This window comes from Ascaphus truei, chromosome 8, assembly GCF_040206685.1.
Source record: "Ascaphus truei isolate aAscTru1 chromosome 8, aAscTru1.hap1, whole genome shotgun sequence".
NCBI classification, from domain to species: Eukaryota; Metazoa; Chordata; class Amphibia; order Anura; family Ascaphidae; genus Ascaphus; species Ascaphus truei.
The window spans coordinates 9922702-9942159 of record NC_134490.1 but is presented as its reverse complement, the minus strand read 5'-3'; the positions used below and the strand labels follow the sequence as shown (position 1 = coordinate 9942159).

Sequence of the window (19458 nt, the reverse complement as noted above, 5' to 3'; positions counted from 1 at the left end):
AGAGAGACAGAGAGTGGGTGAGAGAGACAGAGAGTGGTGAGAGAGACAGAGAGTGGGTGAGAGAGACAGAGAGTGGTGAGAGAGACAGAGAGTGGGTGAGAGAGACAGAGAGTGGGTGAGAGAGACAGAGAGTGGGTGAGAGAGACAGAGAGTGGGTGAGAGAGACAGAGAGTGGGTGAGAGAGACAGAGAGTGGGTGAGAGAGACAGAGAGTGGGTGAGAGAGACAGAGAGTGGGTGAGAGAGACAGAGAGTGGGTGAGAGAGACAGAGAGTGGGTGAGAGAGACAGAGAGTGGGTGAGAGAGACAGAGAGTGGGTGAGAGAGACAGAGAGTGGGTGAGAGAGACAGAGAGTGGGTGAGAGAGACAGAGAGTGGGTGAGAGAGACAGAGAGTGGGTGAGAGAGACAGAGAGTGGGTGAGAGAGACAGAGAGTGGGTGAGAGAGACAGAGAGTGGGTGAGAGAGACAGAGAGTGGGTGAGAGAGACAGAGAGTGGGGTGAGAGAGACAGAGAGTGGGTGAGAGAGACAGAGAGTGGGTGAGAGAGACAGAGAGTGGGTGAGAGAGACAGAGAGTGGGTGAGAGAGACAGAGAGTGGGTGAGAGAGACAGAGAGTGGGTGAGAGAGACAGAGAGTGGGTGAGAGAGACAGAGAGTGGGTGAGAGAGACAGAGAGTGGGTGAGAGAGACAGAGAGTGGGTGAGAGAGACAGAGAGTGGGTGAGAGAGACAGAGAGTGGGTGAGAGAGACAGAGAGAGACAGAGAGTGGGTGAGAGAGACAGAGAGTGGGGTGAGAGAGACAGAGAGAGAGAGGGTGAGAGAGACAGAGAGTGGGTGAGAGAGACAGAGAGAGTGGGTGAGAGAGACAGAGAGTGGGTGAGAGAGACAGAGAGTGGGTGAGAGAGACAGAGAGTGGGTGAGAGAGACAGAGAGTGGGTGAGAGAGACAGAGAGTGGGTGAGAGAGACAGAGAGTGGGTGAGAGAGACAGAGAGTGGGTGAGAGAGACAGAGAGTGGGTGAGAGAGACAGAGAGTGGGTGAGAGAGACAGAGAGTGAGGGTGAGAGAGACAGAGAGTGGGTGAGAGAGACAGAGAGTGGGTGAGAGAGACAGAGAGTGGGTGAGAGAGACAGAGAGTGGGTGAGAGAGACAGAGAGTGGGTGAGAGAGACAGAGAGTGGGTGAGAGAGACAGAGAGTGGGTGAGAGAGACAGAGAGTGGGTGAGAGAGGACAGAGAGTGGGTGAGAGAGACAGAGAGTGGTGAGAGAGACAGAGAGTGGGTGAGAGAGACAGAGAGTGGGTGAGAGAGACAGAGAGTGGGTGAGAGAGACAGAGAGTGGGTGAGAGAGACAGAGAGTGGGTGAGAGAGACAGAGAGTGGGTGAGAGAGACAGAGAGTGGGTGAGAGAGACAGAGAGTGGGTGAGAGAGACAGAGAGTGGGTGAGAGAGACAGAGAGTGGGTGAGAGAGACAGAGAGTGGGTGAGAGAGACAGAGAGTGGGTGAGAGAGACAGAGAGTGGGTGAGAGAGACAGAGAGTGGGTGAGAGAGACAGAGAGTGGGTGAGAGAGACAGAGAGTGGGTGAGAGAGACAGAGAGTGGGTGAGAGAGAGAGAGAGTGGGTGAGAGAGAGAGAGCGTGACAGAGAGAGAGAGAGCGTGACAGAGAGAGAGAGAGCGTGACAGAGAGAGAGAGAGCGTGACAGAGAGAGAGAGAGCGTGACAGAGAGAGAGAGAGCGTGACAGAGAGAGAGAGAGCGTGACAGAGAGAGAGAGAGCGTGACAGAGAGAGAGAGAGCGTGACAGAGAGAGAGAGAGCGTGACAGAGAGAGAGAGAGCGTGACAGAGAGAGAGAGAGCGTGACAGAGAGAGAGAGAGCGTGACAGAGAGAGAGAGAGCGTGACAGAGAGAGAGAGAGCGTGACAGAGAGAGAGAGAGCGTGACAGAGAGAGAGAGAGCGTGACAGAGAGAGAGAGAGCGTGACAGAGAGAGAGAGAGCGTGACAGAGAGAGAGAGAGAGAGAGAGGGTGACACAGAGAGAGAGAGAGAGGGTGACACAGAGAGAGAGAGAGAGGGTGACACAGAGAGAGAGAGAGAGGGTGACACAGAGAGAGAGAGAGAGGGTGACACACAGAGAGAGAGAGAGGGTGACACACAGAGAGAGAGAGAGAGAGCGTGACACAGAGAGAGAGAGCGTGACACAGAGAGAGAGAGCGTGACACAGAGAGAGAGAGCGTGACACAGAGAGAGAGAGAGCGTGACACAGAGAGAGAGAGAGCGTGACACAGAGAGAGAGAGAGAGAGGGTGACACAGAGAGAGAGAGAGAGAGAGAGGGTGACACAGAGAGAGAGAGAGAGAGAGGGTGACACAGAGAGAGAGAGAGAGAGAGGGTGACACAGAGAGAGAGAGAGAGAGAGGGTGACACAGAGAGAGAGAGAGAGAGAGGGTGACACAGAGAGAGAGAGAGAGAGAGGGTGACACAGAGAGAGAGAGAGAGGGTGACACAGAGAGAGAGAGAGAGGGTGACACACAGAGAGAGAGAGAGGGTGACACACAGAGAGAGAGAGAGAGAGGGTGACACACAGAGAGAGAGAGAGAGAGGGTGACACACAGAGAGAGAGAGAGAGAGGGTGACACAGAGAGAGAGAGAGAGAGAGAGGGTGACACAGAGAGAGAGAGAGAGAGAGGGTGACACAGAGAGAGAGAGAGAGAGAGAGAGGGTGACACAGAGAGAGAGAGAGAGGGTGACACAGAGAGAGAGAGAGAGGGTGACACAGAGAGAGAGAGAGAGGGTGACACACAGAGAGAGAGAGAGGGTGACACACAGAGAGAGAGAGAGAGAGAGGGTGACACACAGAGAGAGGGTGACACAGAGAGAGAGGGTGACAGAGAGAGAGAGAAGGTGACAGAGAGAGAGAGAAGGTGACAGAGAGAGAGAGAAGGTGAGAGAGACAGGGACAGAGGGACAGAGAGGGAGAGGGACGGAGAGGGGGAGGGAGAGGGAGAGGGGGAGACAGACACGGGTACACACACACACACACTGGCACACGCACACACACACTGGCACACACACACACTGGTACACACACACACACTGGTACACACACACACACTGGTACACACACACACTGGTACACACACACACTGGTACACACACACACACACACACTGGTACACACACACACTGGTACACACACACACTGGTACACACACACACACACACTGGTACTCACACACTGGTACACACACACACTGGTACACACACACACACACACACACACTGGTACACACACACACTGGTACACACACACTGGTACATACACACAAACACTGGTACACACACACACACACACACACACACACACACACACACACACACACACACACACAAACACTGGTACACACACACACACACTGGTACACACACACACACACACACTGGTACACACACACGCACACACTGGTACACACACACGCACACACTGGTACACACACACACACACACACACTGGTACACACACACACACACACACTGGTACACACACACACACACACACTGGTACACACACACACACACACTGGTACACACACTGGTACACACACACACACACACACACACACACACACTGGTACACACACTGGTACATACACACACACACTGGTACACACACACACACACACAGACTGGAGTACAGACAGAGGCAGCCACGAGCAGGTGGCTCTCCGCCTCCCCCTGCACCCACCCCTGCGCCCATCTCCCGCACCTGGGGGGGGGGGTAGGAGCGCCGGGACACAAAGGTAAACTGCCGCACCCCCTCCCCCGGAGGGCAGCCACGGGCTCCCGGGGCAGAATGGGGGAACACCGCGCAGCCACCACTGCCAGCCCCCGCGCCCATCTCCCGAACCAAGGGGACAGGGGGGGGGGGGGGAAGGGAGCGCCAGGACAGGAGGCAAAGGATCAAAAACCCACCTCCTATCCCCCCGGGCGGGCAGAGGGGGGGAAACACCGCGCAGAAGAGCCAGGAGCCGTGGGCAGAGACACACACCACGTGGGCTCTGCCGCAGGAAGCGGAAGCCCCGCCCCCAGGCACCCTTCCTTCCATCCATTCCACATGCCGGTCCTTGGTGAAGGATGATGCCGGAGGGCGAGGCTTAATGCCGGGACGCTGGGGATTGGCCAACAAGGTAGGAAACTGCCGGGGGGGGGGGGGGGTTGGCATTAAAAAAAAAAAAAAATACTTACCAGACGGGCTGCTGCAGTCTCCTCCTCCGCGCCGCCGCAGACTCGCGCACAGTGCACCGCAGCTTACTCGCGCACCGCCGGCGATAAAAAATAAATAAATGGGGACACATTGAGGAAAATCCGGGACATTTCCGGTACACACAGAAAACCGGTACAGCTCCCGAAAAACCGGGACTGTACCGGCAAAAGGGGGACGGGTGGTCACCCTATGTATTCTGTAACAGGGGTGGACAAATCCCAACCCGCTGCTTGTCTTGTGATCTCTCTCCTCTGCAGAGGCTTCTGGGAGTTGTAGTACTGAGCCTCTTCCAATAGTTTAGTACTTACAGATGGATGAACTACAATTCTCAGAATGCCATGACATCACCCAGGGATCAGCCAATCCGTGCAGAGCTTTGGTAACCACACCGCTTCCTCCCACACATAGCTGCAGTAAGGTGGGATCTGATGTCATTTGTTACAAGTCACATGAAATACATTGTAAGAGTGAAATACAGCAGCTATTGTACGTTTGCAGTCAGAACCCAGTGTCGTACATATATATACAGTGTACTCTACACATACACTGAGATAAAGTCGATATTAGTCAGATCTCAGTTGTGTGTATGAAAGGCTTTATTGGGAAGCCAAAACGTTTTATATACATTTTCTTTTTTTTCTCTTCATTTAGATTTGGAAAAATATATGTATGTAATATGTAAATATGACAACACTGTACAAACCATAATGTTGGCTCCTTTCTTTATATATTAAACATTCACAGATTTTACCCGGCATGAAAACGTAAACTTAGTGATTTTATTCATTGTAGTGCAGTCTGCTTTTAATATTAAATTATACAGATTGGTTAAAGAACTACAGAAAAAATATATTGGAATATTTGTGTGTGTGTGTCACTGTGTGGGTAACATATACACAGACACACTTGTTTCCCCTTCAAATTTGGTCTCCTAAGTTTTTTTTTGTATATTTCTGTCCACCCCTATGTGTGAACATTGCATTTTATACTTAGAGCACATCGCTCCGCAGCACGGGGTACATGGAATACACTTATCTTGTCATTTTGCAAACATTAATTTGACAATTAAGTTTTCATCATCTGTTAATGTTTGCTTACATATATGTAACATATACACGTGTGCGTCTATACAAACGTACATACATTTGTATACAGGTGTATTTTTATATATATATGAGAGAGAGGAAAGAAAGTAGCGCCAAAAGATAAAATAAATGCAAATAACAACATGTGATAACAAAACAACCTGTTAAATAAATATCAATATAAAATATTATACTAAATAGAACACTATTATAAATAATATCACAATCAAAGTCCAATGTCCAAACCCTAGAGAAGAGTCCTGATGGGTATAACAGGACAAAGTGCAGGATCCAGGGGCCCCCGGCAGCTCTCACATGGATTATCCAGTTCCACTGCAAAATCTATGAGAAAAACAAAACAGAGAGCGCACGCCCCATAGTGTGATACTGTAACATTTAATGTAGGGAAGGATGGGTGGGGGGATTAAAAACACTCACAATGTACAAGATACAATTAGGCAGTATGTGATTAATAATCACCACCAGGCAGGTCCAAAACCGCAGCAGATATGGAGTCCACGAACAACAGGAATCAGTCTCCCAAGCAGTACTGTGTCTCCGGTTCTCTCAAAATCCTCCAGAACAGTCTTTATCAAAGGGATTAAGGCTCGTTTTTAGGGGAGGTAATCTCATTTAGTTTACCCACCAATCACGATCGAGACACTCTAGTACTTATACACTGCCATTTCTGTTCAGAGACATTCCCTTTGATAAAATTGCATTTGTTGCGACGAAACGCGTCAGGGACGTACCATGCGACACTACGTCATCACGTTGTGTGTATCCTTTACGGCCGAGGAGCACATGGAATTATATGAAGGCCAACTCTGATACCAGACTGTTCTGGAGGATTTTGAGTGAACCGGAGACACAGTATTGCTTGGGAGACTGATTCCTGTTGTTCGTGGACTCCATATCTGCTGCGGTTTTGGACCTGCCTGGTGGTGATTATTAATCACATACTGCCTAATTTTATCTTGTACATTGTGAGTGTTTTTAATCCCCCCACCCATCCTTCCCTACATTAAATGTCACAGTATCACACTATGGGGTGTGCGCTCTCTGTTTTGTTTTTCTCATATATATATAATGTGAACGGATTTGTGTCAGTCGCAAAAATTACTTAAGTTTCTTTGTGTGTGTGTGTGTGTGTGTGTGTGTGTATGACTGCATATCCCTCTCTGATATTTATTATTTATTTATTTATAAAATATTTTACCAGGAAGTAATACATTGAGAGTTACCTCTCGTTTTCAAGTATGTCCTGGGCACAGAGTTGGGACAAATAATACATGGTTACAAATACAGTTGCATAAATGAACAGGGTATACATTATATACAAGACATTGCATGCACAGTTAAAAAAATATATATTATGGGCGAATGAAACAGTTACAGACCAGATTAAAATGTGAGACAGCCTTAGATTTGAAAGAACTTAAACTGGTGGTGGATGTGAGAGTCTCTGGTAGGTTGTTCCAGTTTTGGGGTGCACTGTAAGAGAAGGAGGAGCGGCCGGATACTTTGTTGAGCCTTGGGACCATGAACAGTCTTTTGGAGTCTGATCTCAGGTGATAGGTGCTGCATGTGGTAGGGGTGAGGAGCTTGTTCAGATAGCTGGGTAGCTTGCCCATAAAGAATTTAAAGGCAAGACAGGAAAGGTGAACTTTGCGCCTAGACTCGAGTGATGACCAATCTAGTTATTTGAGCTTTTCGCAGTGATGTGGGTTATAGTTGCATTGGAGAACGAAACTACAAATTGAATTGTAGATGGTGTCAAGTTTGCTAAGGTGGGTTTGAGGTGCTGAACGGCCTGTCGCTCACCCAGAGACAGCCAGTAAGGATGCACATCCCTCCCCCTCTGTGATAGGTTGAGCGGCCTCTCAGTCACCCAGGAATTTTAATGTAAGTGGGGTGCAAAGGGAGAGTGACAGGTGTGAATGTCCTAATTGATGTAGGCTACACATCTCTCCCCCTCTGTGATAGGCTGAACAGGCTGTCACTCACCCAGAGACAGCCAGTGATTTACCATTCAGTTTCAACGGAAAAGCCATTTCCCATACGATTTGGCTTTTTCAATGACCATCAATAAGTCACATGGCCAAACGTTTGATAAAATATGCCTTTACCTACCTAAGCCTGTCTTTAGTCCTACACCATTATATGTTGCTCTATCAAGAGTCAGATCGCTTGATTCACTTACTGTAGTGTCGCAAAAGAACCCGGAAATTGACAATTGTGTCTTTAGAGAAATCTTTGATTAGAAACATACAGGTGAAAATAAAATAAAACGTGTAAATGTTTAATAACCTTTCAGATCTCCTAGATCGGCGTATGTTACGCCAGGTACAGCTAGTACAGTACTTGTATGTTTTATATACATACGTGTGTGTGTGTGTGTGTGTGTGTGTGTGTGTGTGTGTGTGTGTGTGTGTGTGTGTGTGTGTGTGCGCGCGCGCTTATTTATATATATTCTGCATGGGCTGAAGCATTTCTTGTATTCAGCAAATGTATTTTGGTGGTGGAGGTGAGAAGTGCACTTTTTATTCTTTATCTGTAAAGTAAATGGTACAGCTTGCGTTGCGTGAAACTTTGACCCTCAGCTGTGCCTGTGTTTACAGGGCACGAAGAACGTAATCGCAAGTCACATGATAAAGTACAGCTCATACATTTTCTTATACATCTTAATTTCCTTCTCCATGTATCAGTTCTGCTGCTTCGGCGGGGAGACCTGCAGGAAAATAAAGAGGTAGGAGGCCAGAGATCAAAAGAAAGTGGCCGAGTACCAAGATGGCCGGGGTTAGAGACGGCTGAGTAAAGTCGGGGATGTATACTGATTGCAGGTCAGGTTTTCAGGATATTCCATGTGCAGCACAGGCGGCTCAGGCTGAGCCTTTGATTTGAGACACCTGTGCTGAAGCAGGGAGTAATTGAGCCACCTGTGCTGAAGCTTGGATATCCTGTTTGGGTAGGGGGGTGGGGGCTTGAAGACTGGAGTTGAGCCCCCCTGTATTAAGCCAATAACTGGAGCTGAATAAACACAGTAGATATCCATAGCTGCTTCATACTATGGATATAAAATGCTTTCTTCCTTCCCCCTCTCTCCCCCCCCCCCCCCCCTTCCACAACCTTTCATGAATTCATGCAGAGCTGTACAGGACAACAAACTTACTCCTTTTATATACTCTTTGGTTCTGGATGGGCTCCAATTCTTGGCAGGCCCACCCAGTTTTGAAGTGGTTAAAAGCCTGTATTTAGTATCCCCATTTTTGCCTTGCTGATACTTATCAGCATCTAATTTGTATAGCAGAAGTGGACAGAAATGTTTCAAACTTAGGAGCCAGCTAGACTTTTTAGGAGCCATAGTTGTTGAAGGGGGGTTTGCTAACGTGTGTGTGTGTGTATATGTGTGCGCATGTGTATAAGTGCGCACCTGTGACTGACAGACAGCAGCACACTGAAACTCACGTCCCTTACACTGACCTCATTAGGAGCAGTCGTGGCGCTCTCCTCTGCTCCCGCCCCCAGCCCTCGCGTTCCTCTAATCTCCCTTCCCCTCACATGGTCATTTCAGTGGATGTAGCAATCATTACTTTGCACTGGATTTACACCAATGTAAATATTCTGTAGAACAAATGGGAATCTCTTTAACAGTCTCTCTGCACTTCCGCCTCCCCTCTTTGAGAAAATGCATCTTTAAGAAGTTCAGTGTTTACTGCCAAAGATCGGGTCCAGATTGTAATAGACCGTTGTCATTTAAAGTGCATTCCGTTTTAGCACCAAATGAATAAGTAGCATGTTTATTAAGAGGTTAAATGTTGGTGATTGACAATTATAATGAGCTGAGACATGGTGGGTTCCACCGGCTTCTGCTCCAGCCTTTTGTCGTTTGTCACTCTTCATTGAGAGGAACTGGAATCCTCCACCTTTTCTCGCGTGGTTTCCAGGCAGGGAGGGAGCATGCACAAGCAAGGGACTTTCACCATGGGGATGGGGAGAAGGAATCCAAAGCAATTCAAGCCTTACTAGGTGTTCAAGGATCCTATGAGCGTTACATTTTCATTTTAGCCAATGGCTCGGGTTGATTGATGATGATGATGATGATGATGATGATTTGCTTGTGAGCGAAGTTTGATTGCCTCATTAACTCCGTCCTTCCCTGTGCTTAGGAGAGATCAGCAGGACCCACAAGAAGATCCTCCGGATAAGACATGGCTCGGTACACCCCTGGAAGACATGAGGCGGATGCCTGTGTGTGGTACAAAGCAGCCCCCGCTGAGAACATCCTTCAACCATACAGTCACCGTGAGGGTAAGCGACCGTAACCCTTTCACTGCCAGGGGGACAGCAACATAGTGATGTCCCCTCTGGTGTTGCTGTCCCACTTGCTGTGAAAGGGTTAACATGTGTCACACTGAACCATTAACTGTTCCCTGTGTGTCTTTTTTTTAAATTTTTTTTTTTTAATATATTACACACACACACCATACACCCCCCCCCCCCTTTGTGGTTGGATATTTTGCACCAACACTGCTATTAAATCCTATCGAATCTCTGTGACAATGTACATTTTAATGTGCTATGTTAGGTTTTCTGGGGAAACAAGGTGTGTGTGTGTGTGTGTATCATCATAATTTTCAGCCCTTGTTGACCCATTGCTGGATGAAGGCCTCCCCAGTGATATTTCAGGTACTGCTGTTTTCAAGCCTTTCCTCCATGTTATCCAGCAAAATAAATACATTTATAACATACATACAAGCAGTAAACAGTAGGCACTTCAATAGAGCATCTATGGACAAGTGCATGCTGCATAGGAGGAATATATAGCTATACATTACCCAAAACCGTAGTCCAGTGTAAATATGGAAGCCGCACATTGCAGGGAATAAATGAAAAAAATGTATTAAGCAAAAAGGACATGCCCAAAAAAAATGGTTCGGTCCCCGAAAACGGAACCTTCCTCAGGGTGATATATAGGAAAGGAGTCGGGGCACACCAACGGTAATAATCCATTTAAAATATTGGACGGAGTGCTACTGCTAAAGTACTGAACTGTACTATATAGAAATATAAAAAATATCGGGCACACAAAATGGTGCAATACATGTCTTTACCAGCTCAACGTTTCGGCTTCCCAATGGTACAATAAATGTCTTTACCAGCTCAACGTTTCGGCTTCCCAATGGTACAATAAATGTCTTTACCAGCTCAACGTTTCGGCTTCCCAATGGTACAATAAATGTCTTTACCAGCTCAACGTTTCGGCTTCCCAGTGGTACAATAAATGTCTTTACCATCTCAACGTTTCGGCTTTCCATCTGGGCAATTTTCAAGAGCCGGTCGCCATTGGGAAGCCGAAACGTTGAGCTGGTAAAGACATATTTGTGTGTGTGTGTTAATGATGGATAAATATACATGTGTGAAATCCTACAGTATTTCTTTCATCATCAGCTGTCGTTGGGAAATCTGCTATCCGGGTCACACCATTCTCTCCTTGTGTATTCTTGCAGACCGACCGGTTAGTGGAAGGAGTGGTGCCTGAACCGTACCCAACTCATTGCAAGGACTTCTGGGACACCAAGCATGTTAAAATGCCCTTTTCAGAACACAACCTGCACCCAGTAGAGGATCGGGTAAGGTTTTTGAAAACTAAAACAAAATATGATCCGACGCTTCAGTTTTCCGTATAAAAGGGATTGGAGCATCAGTACATTTATTGTACGCAATATTAAATGTTTTTATAGATGAAATTATAGTTTATATAGCCTTTGCAAATGCATAGATTTCTCCAAGTGTACTTGGTGTATAGGGCTACATTTACGAAGCAGTGTTCTGCTGCATGGAGGGGTTAAATGAAGGGGAACAAAAACCCATAAATCTACAATAGATGATATCGAAAGCCTGTGTGCACGTGCGTGTTATAAACCACGGTTTCTCGGCCAGGATTCCAAGTCTCCCACACTAACCTTAAGGGAACACAACCAAGTATGGGCTTTTACTCAACCAAAATTCTGCAATGTTTCCTCAATGTATTGCTCATAAAGAATTTAGCATTACATTTGAAATAAGCTAAACCCTGAATGTTATAATTACCTTTACAGTCATCATAACACTGTAACGAAGTACAATTATAGTGTAATTACATAGGTAGTACTTCTGGAGATTTCAGTTTCTCCCCAGTTTTATCGGAACTTCAGTAAATGTGAGCGTTCATAAAACGACGGGGGCACAACGGCAACGGGATCATCTCAATAGGGGAGCCCTGCGGCAGGGAAAAGGTTGGGAAACCCCGATCTAAACAAGAAGCGTGAAAGCGATGTGTCTCTGTTCCCTGGTGTAGAACGGAGCCAGGGCGGCTGGGAGCCGGTGGAAGCTGATTGAAAAATCACTGTGCAAAAAGCCCAAAAGTGCACACGACTTGCAGGTAAGTGGTTGGATTTCACGGTGTGTTGGGCCTACTGATTCGGAAATGTTTGCGTAGGGCTGAGACCTGTGTGTTGATTAGTGATTACTAATGCAGTCAGCAGGCTTCCTTTTGACGTTGAGCCCAGTTCAGTTAGAGATGTCGTCCTGCTTAGCTGTCCGCAGAAAGGGAAAACGTAACCACATATGTACACAGCACTCGTCCGTGTCAAAAAAGTTAAATGTGGTCACCCAAAAAAGAGCAACTCTCAATTTCTTCTAATGCTTAATAGACAGAATGAATGAGATCCCCCTGCAGCACTCGAAGTATAAAATACCTAACTGGCTCATAATGCGCAAATACCGAACGTAGAAAAGGTTCAAGGTATATGTGTATATGTGAGAGATATCACATGACAGACTGAATGACCCTTCAGGGCTCATATTGCCCTATGGACTATCATTGGTATGTACTTTGCTTTGTGTCACATGTTCCGTGAACCTTTTTCATGTTTGGCATTTGCTTTCCCTACAGAAGTACAACAGTTTGAGACGGTTGCAGCCTTTATATTCTGAGTGCTGGAGGGGATCTCATTCTTTTCCTCTTGAATCCAATATATGCCTCATGGCGTTGCAAGTTTAACTCTTTGAGTGCCGGAGGAGCTGCGACACTCGCTGTCACTGATGACTGCAGGGGAAGGGGCCTCCCCTTCAGTTCCACTTGGTGACCGATTGCATACACCAGGGGTGACTAACTCCAGTCCTTAAGGGCGACCAGCAGTTCAGGTTTTAAGGATATCCCTACTTCGACTGAGCCACCGATTGAGCCACCTGTTCTGAAGCAGGGATATCCTTAAAACCTGACCTGTTGGCGTCCCTTGAAGACTGGAGTTGACCACCCATGATGTATCCGATCTCCCCTAGAAAAACTAGCAGGGCCTTTAGGACATAGCCACTACATCACTGGGCCCATGGAGATACTAGACCATGTGACGTAGCTACATCCATAAGGCACCCAAAGGGTTAAGCCAAAATACGTCTTAGATGTATTTATTTTTTCCCTGGACCTGGGAGATCCGGTTTTGCTGCCAGAGGAGCAGTGAGAAGGGTTTGCAATGTGTTGCGGGTGCCTTTTGCAGCCTGTAGATGGTGCTGTTCCACCAGAAACAAATCCACTTCTCCTTGCGTCTTCATTTGGGGCCCGTCTGACTATTGCATGATTCTGACCCGCTGCTGTTTCTTGTCCATTTTCAGGAAGCAATTCTGAAATACAACATAGCATATTCTAAGAAGTGGGACTTCACGGCGCTGCATGACTTCTGTGAGAAGGTAACACATTGCCGTAAGGAATTCAACTCTTGTAGCCTTTGTTCAGAGGCTGGCTGGCCGAACTGCAGCAGTACAGTAACCCAATAATGTCCCCACCGCTGGACATAACCGCTCTAATAACTGTCAAATCATACCACTGAATACATGTAAAATGACTAAATATCAACAAATAAGGATCATTTATTTTTAATATTCTAAATAAATAAATACATAGTTATAAATCGAAAATGTTGCGTATCTTAACATACTATGCAGATCTAAAAAGATGGTAAAATAAATATATTTTGCCATTGCTGTTAAGACTGAGGGATATAGCACCACTAGGTATTAATATATTTTATTGAACGGAAGAATTTGGTTTGTACCCCAAAGAGATATCCCAATGATCCAGACTGCTGTGATCCACCTTGCTTTTAATGATGTGCTTGTTGGTTTTTGTTGGGTGTCATCTCGCACAAGACCGATCTTATGGACAGATAAGAGGGTGCCTGGTTCTGCTTTATTAATCCAATACCCAAGAGAAAAAGAACCACAGAAAAGCAAACTGTCGCCACCCCCCTTTTCTCCGTTTGTCCTATGATAATGATGGTATATTTCCTTATACAGCCCGGAGAAGGTGTGTCATTCTGTGCATTGGTTTTCAGGCACAACTGGCTTCTGTCACAAGGAGCTTATAATCTAATTTTGTTGCCGGAGACACAGGGAGTGAAAGTGACTTGTAGTCACAAGGGCCCAGATTCACAAAACGGTGCTACGCTTTAGCACCTCTTCATATGAACGGGTGCTGAGCCATGCTAAAGCTTGCCACCCTCTTGTGGATCTGGGCCAAGGTGAGCAGGTACTTGGGAATGGAACTGGGTTCCCCGGCTTCCAAGGCAGTGACCTTACACTGAATTACCTTCCGCAGTGTGTGTGTATAACCATTAAACCGCAGAGATGGGAAGTGCACTGGAGATCACTGTTGCATGCCAGCGAACCCGCTCCTGGGCTGGGGAAACCAAGCAGTTGCATACGAAGTCAATGTGTGTGCCATGCACATAAGTGGAAACCACCACGAACCAATAAGGCGCAGACTGTGTAAGGTCAGGTCGCACCAAGCAAACGAATATAAATGAAAGCATTGGCTGAACTGATTTCTGTGGCCTTCTCTGCCAGGGTCTCGTTCCTGCTGTATAGGCCAGTGTGATGGAAATGTCCGCATACCGAGCTAAGTATAATAATCTATCACAGGGGTGGCAAGCTCCAGTCCTCAAGGGCCAACAACAGGCCAAGTATTGGGGATATCCCTGCTTCAGCACAGGTGGCTCAGTCAAAGATTGAGCCACCTGTGCTGAAGCAGGGTTATCCTTAATATCTGACCTGTTGGTGGCCTTTGAGGACTGGTGCTGGCCACCGTATATCTATCACATGCCTTGGTGGTTCTTGTTGTTCATGACGTGCTTGAGCTGTATATGTGCTACAGAAAGCAGCCGCTTGGTAAAACGCTTACAAACAATGTAAGTGTATTTTGTGCTGTGGCATTCCTGGAGATCCAGACGGTAGGAATCACTGTAGAAAGCATTAAAAAGAAATGTGTCAAGATGTGACATCAGTGGAAGGCTGTTTTGGTACTGTACTGGCTCGGTTTGCACCTGTTAAAGCAAACGAAAGCAACCTGATTTTCTAACTCTCCGTGACTGGCGTTGAATTCCCATTGCAAGATGTAATGTATACAATACCTGGGATTGTAGCACAAAGCCGCCAGACGTGGAGGCCCCTATTCAACGTGGTGCAAATCTGCTTGTCGCTGCCGGAGAGGATTGGAGCGCCGTTCTTGTGAGTGGAGCTCAACTTATCTCCGGCACTGGAAAGCAGTGTAATGGCAATAGGTATATATAGCAAATTACCTATTACCTATTACCTAGCTTAGGATACACTGCCGTACTCATAATTTGCTTTGGAGCATAATGTACACATATACCAAGCTTTTGCAATAATGGATTTCCCCCCTCACCCCCCTGGCATAATACCGTAATTGGTTTGTGAGTATGGCAACCATATCTGATGCCTAACTAACTCTGCTTATTTTTTTTGTAATATATATATATATATATATATATATATATATATATATATAAATTATATATATATATATATATATCAGCATTTACTTATTTTTTCTGCTGTATAAAATATAGTTATCATTATATGCAACTTTGAGTATTATATATCTTATACTATATTAGTGAAAGCACTGTATGCCTGTCTGGATGTCCAGTGTCCCTAGGGGAAATCTCATTGGTCCCCTGGCCCGCCCGCCCCCGCACACCTCTCATTGGCCTGAGGCGGAGTGACGGGCCACACACACACCACACACACCACACACCACACACCACACACACCACACAAACACACACTAGGTAGGGGGGGGTGTTACATACATTAGCTTGGGGCGTGCCCTCTTGGGGGGGCGCACGATTATGTAGGGGGGGCGCGAGCAGCTTTCAGGGAAACCTGGGGGCGCTCCGTGCTGCTGCTTCTATGCAGAGGGGGCGGGGCCAGAAGATCCGTGCTGCTGCTTCTATGTCTGTGTCTTGCAGAGGGGGCGGGGCCTGCAGAGGGGGCGGGGCCAGAAGATCCGTGCTGCTGCTTCTATGTCTGTGTCTTGCAGAGGGGGCGGGGCCAGAAGATCCGTGCTGCTGCTTCTATGTCTGTGTCTTGCAGAGGGGGTGGGGCCAGAAGATCCATGCTGCTGCTTCTTTCTATGTCTGTGTCTTGCAGAGGGGGTGGGGCCTGCAGAGGGGGCGGGGCTTCTCTCTGCACACATACAAGCCCCTCCTTCTCTTCCTGTCTGCTTCCCGTTTTCAGCAGCATGGGGGGTTGGGGGATCGGAGCATGTCGCCCCCCCACGTGAAATTGTGGACTGATTGTGTGTGTGTGTGTGTGTGTTGGTGGTGGTGGTGGTGGTGGTGGTGGTGGTGGTGGTGGTTGTGGGGGGGGAGTGATTGAGTGTGTGTGTGGGGGGATTGAGTGTGTGTGTGGGGGGGATTGAGTGTGGGTGGGGGGGTGGGGGAGATTGAGTGTGTGTGTGGGGGGGGATTGAGTGTGGGGGGGGATTGAGTGTGGGGATTGTGTGGGGGGGATTGTGTGTGTGTGTGGGGGGGGATTTTGTGTGTGTGTGTGTGGGGGATTGTGTGTGTGGGGGGGGGGATTGAGTCCCCCCCCTCCCTGCCCTTTGCCCCCCCTGCCTGCCCTTTGCCCCCCCTGCCCTTTGCCCCCCCCCTTCCACTCCATGCCCCCTGCCCTTCCACGCCCGGGCAACGCCGGGTATATCAGCTAGTATATATATATATACTGTATATAGCAACTGTAAATTTCCTGTTTATTCATTTGCATGTCTTAGACAGGTCTGCAACCCTGTCTTTCACCATTATCACCCAGCATACAACACTTCCACTGCAGCAAGGGATTCTGGGAAATGACATGCAAATGAGCACACAGTGCCACCTTTTATCTCTAGCTCACATTACATGAGCAACCCTTAGCCAATGCATGCTGCTGTGTGCTGGGTGATAATGGTGAAAGACAGGGTTGCAGACCTGTCTAAGACATGCAAATGAATATACAGGAATATTTACAGTTGCTTTATGCTTTACTGTGGAGGGTTTTTGTCACTTTTTTTTTACCCACCATAACATTATATATATATATATATATATACACACACACACACACACACACACACACACACACACACACACACACACACACACACACACACACACACGTATCAGCACCGTGTTAGCCGAGCTTCAATAATCAAAAAATAAATAGACAATACCATTCTGTGGCTAACTAAATGCTTTTATTTGTGCGAGCTTTCGAGATACACTGATCTCTTCTTCCGGCGATGTTACAATGAATGAAGCAAGCAAGGGGTATACTTAAAAACAGTGTCTCTTGGGATGTTATCTGTGATATATATTTCTCACTATACCCTGCAATAAGGGTGTGAGACTGTTTCTACAAATATAATATTACGATGTATGCTTCTTATTTAGTGTAAGGATATAATATATCGTGAGACATTATTTGGGAGGGAAAGTGTGTACCCCACAGCAGCAGCTTCTCAGCCTATTAAAGAAGGACTGTAGGGGCGTGGTTATGGGTGATCGCGCTCGTTCCGGTGTTAACTAGCATGGGCGTTGGTGCTAGTGAGAGAACCTGTACTGGCACTTGATGTTTGTGCACCATAGCCATGAAACACGCGCAACATGGCACATTTTCCCAAACTGGTAATTGAGTGGGGTCTCGCAGTGGGGCATCTTAGCAGTTAATACAGCAGCTGTGTGTCCTTTCCCTTATAATTTGTTTATTTTTCATTGTATCTTGTTTCGGGTGGAACTTGGATGTTTACTCCCGGTGCAGACCCATTCCGTCTCGGGTCCGTCAGCCCTCTCTGAGATCCGTCTCATCTCCCAATCGTCAAACGAGAGCGACCCAAAATGTATCGAAGCAAAATTGTGGTACCCTCCACCCCATGGATATCTGTCTGTGCCAACCATGGTACCCAGACTTTTAGAAATTTGACGCCAGTGTCATTAACCAAACTTGGAAAAGTTAACATCTGGCACACATACGAAATTCTGTCCCGGATCTTAGTAATTGTTGGGATTTTGTTGTGCATATTGAACTTTTGGATGTTGCAGCAAAGATCTCGACCCAGTCCTCCTCTTGCAGAACCTCTCCTAGGTCCGCTTCCCATTGTGACATATATCTTGGCTTTTGTGGGAAATAAGCGCCGGAACTGGTCACTTCTCTATACATTTGCGATGTGAGTCCACTCGTGTCCGTTTCAGTGAGACAGAGCTATTCACATGTAGTCAGTGGGGGGCAGGGACTGCGTTTATTGTAGAATGCTCTGATCTGGAGCTATCTAAAATATTCTGAATGGGGAATGTTTTTATCGCATCTGATTTGTTCAAATGATTTAACGCAGTTTTTACCCTCCAAATCTCTCTTCTGTTTCCAAATGAAACATTCTGCACTATTCCTACCTGGAGCAAAGTCTGGATTGTCCCACAGAGGTGCCATCAATGAGTTCCTAGTAGTCAATGAACTTCTAAATTTAGAGCCTCCCAGATTGACAGCGAGTTGGTCATTGAGGATAGCGGTACTTTAATTGATTTAAGTGCTAACTTTGGGTTCCAAATTACATTGTTTATCTCCACAGGGGCGCAAACTTCTTTTTCCAATGCCACCCATCTTTTCAAGCTTGGGTCCACTTGCCATTGGGAAATTTGACATAATTGGGCCGCCTTATAATATAACAAGCAAGGTACCAATCCTCCCCCCACACCTCCCCGATTTAAGCTGGTCTCATTAAGATTTTCCCCTTCACTCTCATTTTATTTTTTGTTTTACCTCCCCATATAAACTTGGAGATCCCAGACTGAAGCGAGTGTATGTCCTACAGTCTCAGTGGCACTGGGAGAGTATGGAATAAGTACAGCATACGCGGGAGTAAATTCCTTTTAATGCTATAGATCTTGCCTATCCAAGAAATATTGTAGGTTGACCAAATTCTAATGTCTTCTATCAATGTTTGTAAAAGATGGGAAAAATGTGCTTTGTGTAGGGTTTTATACTCCTTTGTAATGCGTATTCCCAGGTATTTGATAGCTTTAGAAGTATTCGAACTAAAAACTCCAGTTTCGTGATGAGACGCGTGGTCAGGATGGAAAAGGATTTGGTAAATATAGCAGTTGACACATTAAGGCCATATTTACTAAGTGGGGCTATTGCAAGAGATTGATTCCTAACGGTTCATTTCATTGAATGGGCTGTTCTGTGTCTTCTGGCACTTAGAGCCATTTTTACTAAGCGGTGCAATGTCTACGTGGAATTGAGCCTTTAGCCTCAGAAGCGGGCCACCCTCCCAGCAAGGTGCTCTGGGATCTCCCACCCAGGGTTCCGTCATCCTCCCGAGTGTGCCGGGCAGTCGTTAAATCCCACGCACTCGCCTACAATTTCACCTCTAGTCAATCAATACTCTTAATGCTGTTCTGTCGCATTGGAAACGTGACAAATCCTTAATACGTTGTTACCAAATGAAGGTCGTTAGAGCTATACATCTCGTGGCGCAGGAGGTGGGTATTTCATATTTCTTCTCTCGTGGTGCACTGGTCACTTTGGGAGTCGGATTTGTGGCGGGTGATCATTAGGGGTCATCTGACTTGTTTTCTTAGCACGGTCGTATGATTTAAGTGCTGCTTAGTTTGTGACGTGCAATCTTCGCATTGTTAGTGGTTCTAAGTGATCGTTCAATGTGAATAAAAAAGTAGTGTCATTGCAGATGGGAAATATGACGACTGTTAAACATGCATTTAACCCGTGAAGTGCCAGAAA

At 46.8% G+C, this 19458-nt stretch overlaps 1 protein-coding gene across 5 annotated transcripts in view; it reads left to right on the top strand.

Moving 5' to 3' along the window:
* Positions 1–19458, top strand: part of PARG (poly(ADP-ribose) glycohydrolase) — a 77071-nt gene that overhangs the window by 14926 nt on the left and 42687 nt on the right. For all 5 annotated transcript variants that reach the window (XM_075610478.1, XM_075610480.1, XM_075610479.1 and 2 more), the window contains 4 exons: positions 9510–9651; positions 10851–10973; positions 11681–11764; positions 12997–13071. In XM_075610478.1, coding sequence (XP_075466593.1) covers positions 9510–9651; positions 10851–10973; positions 11681–11764; positions 12997–13071 — 424 coding nt within the window. The remainder of the gene's footprint in view (positions 1–9509; positions 9652–10850; positions 10974–11680; positions 11765–12996; positions 13072–19458) is intronic.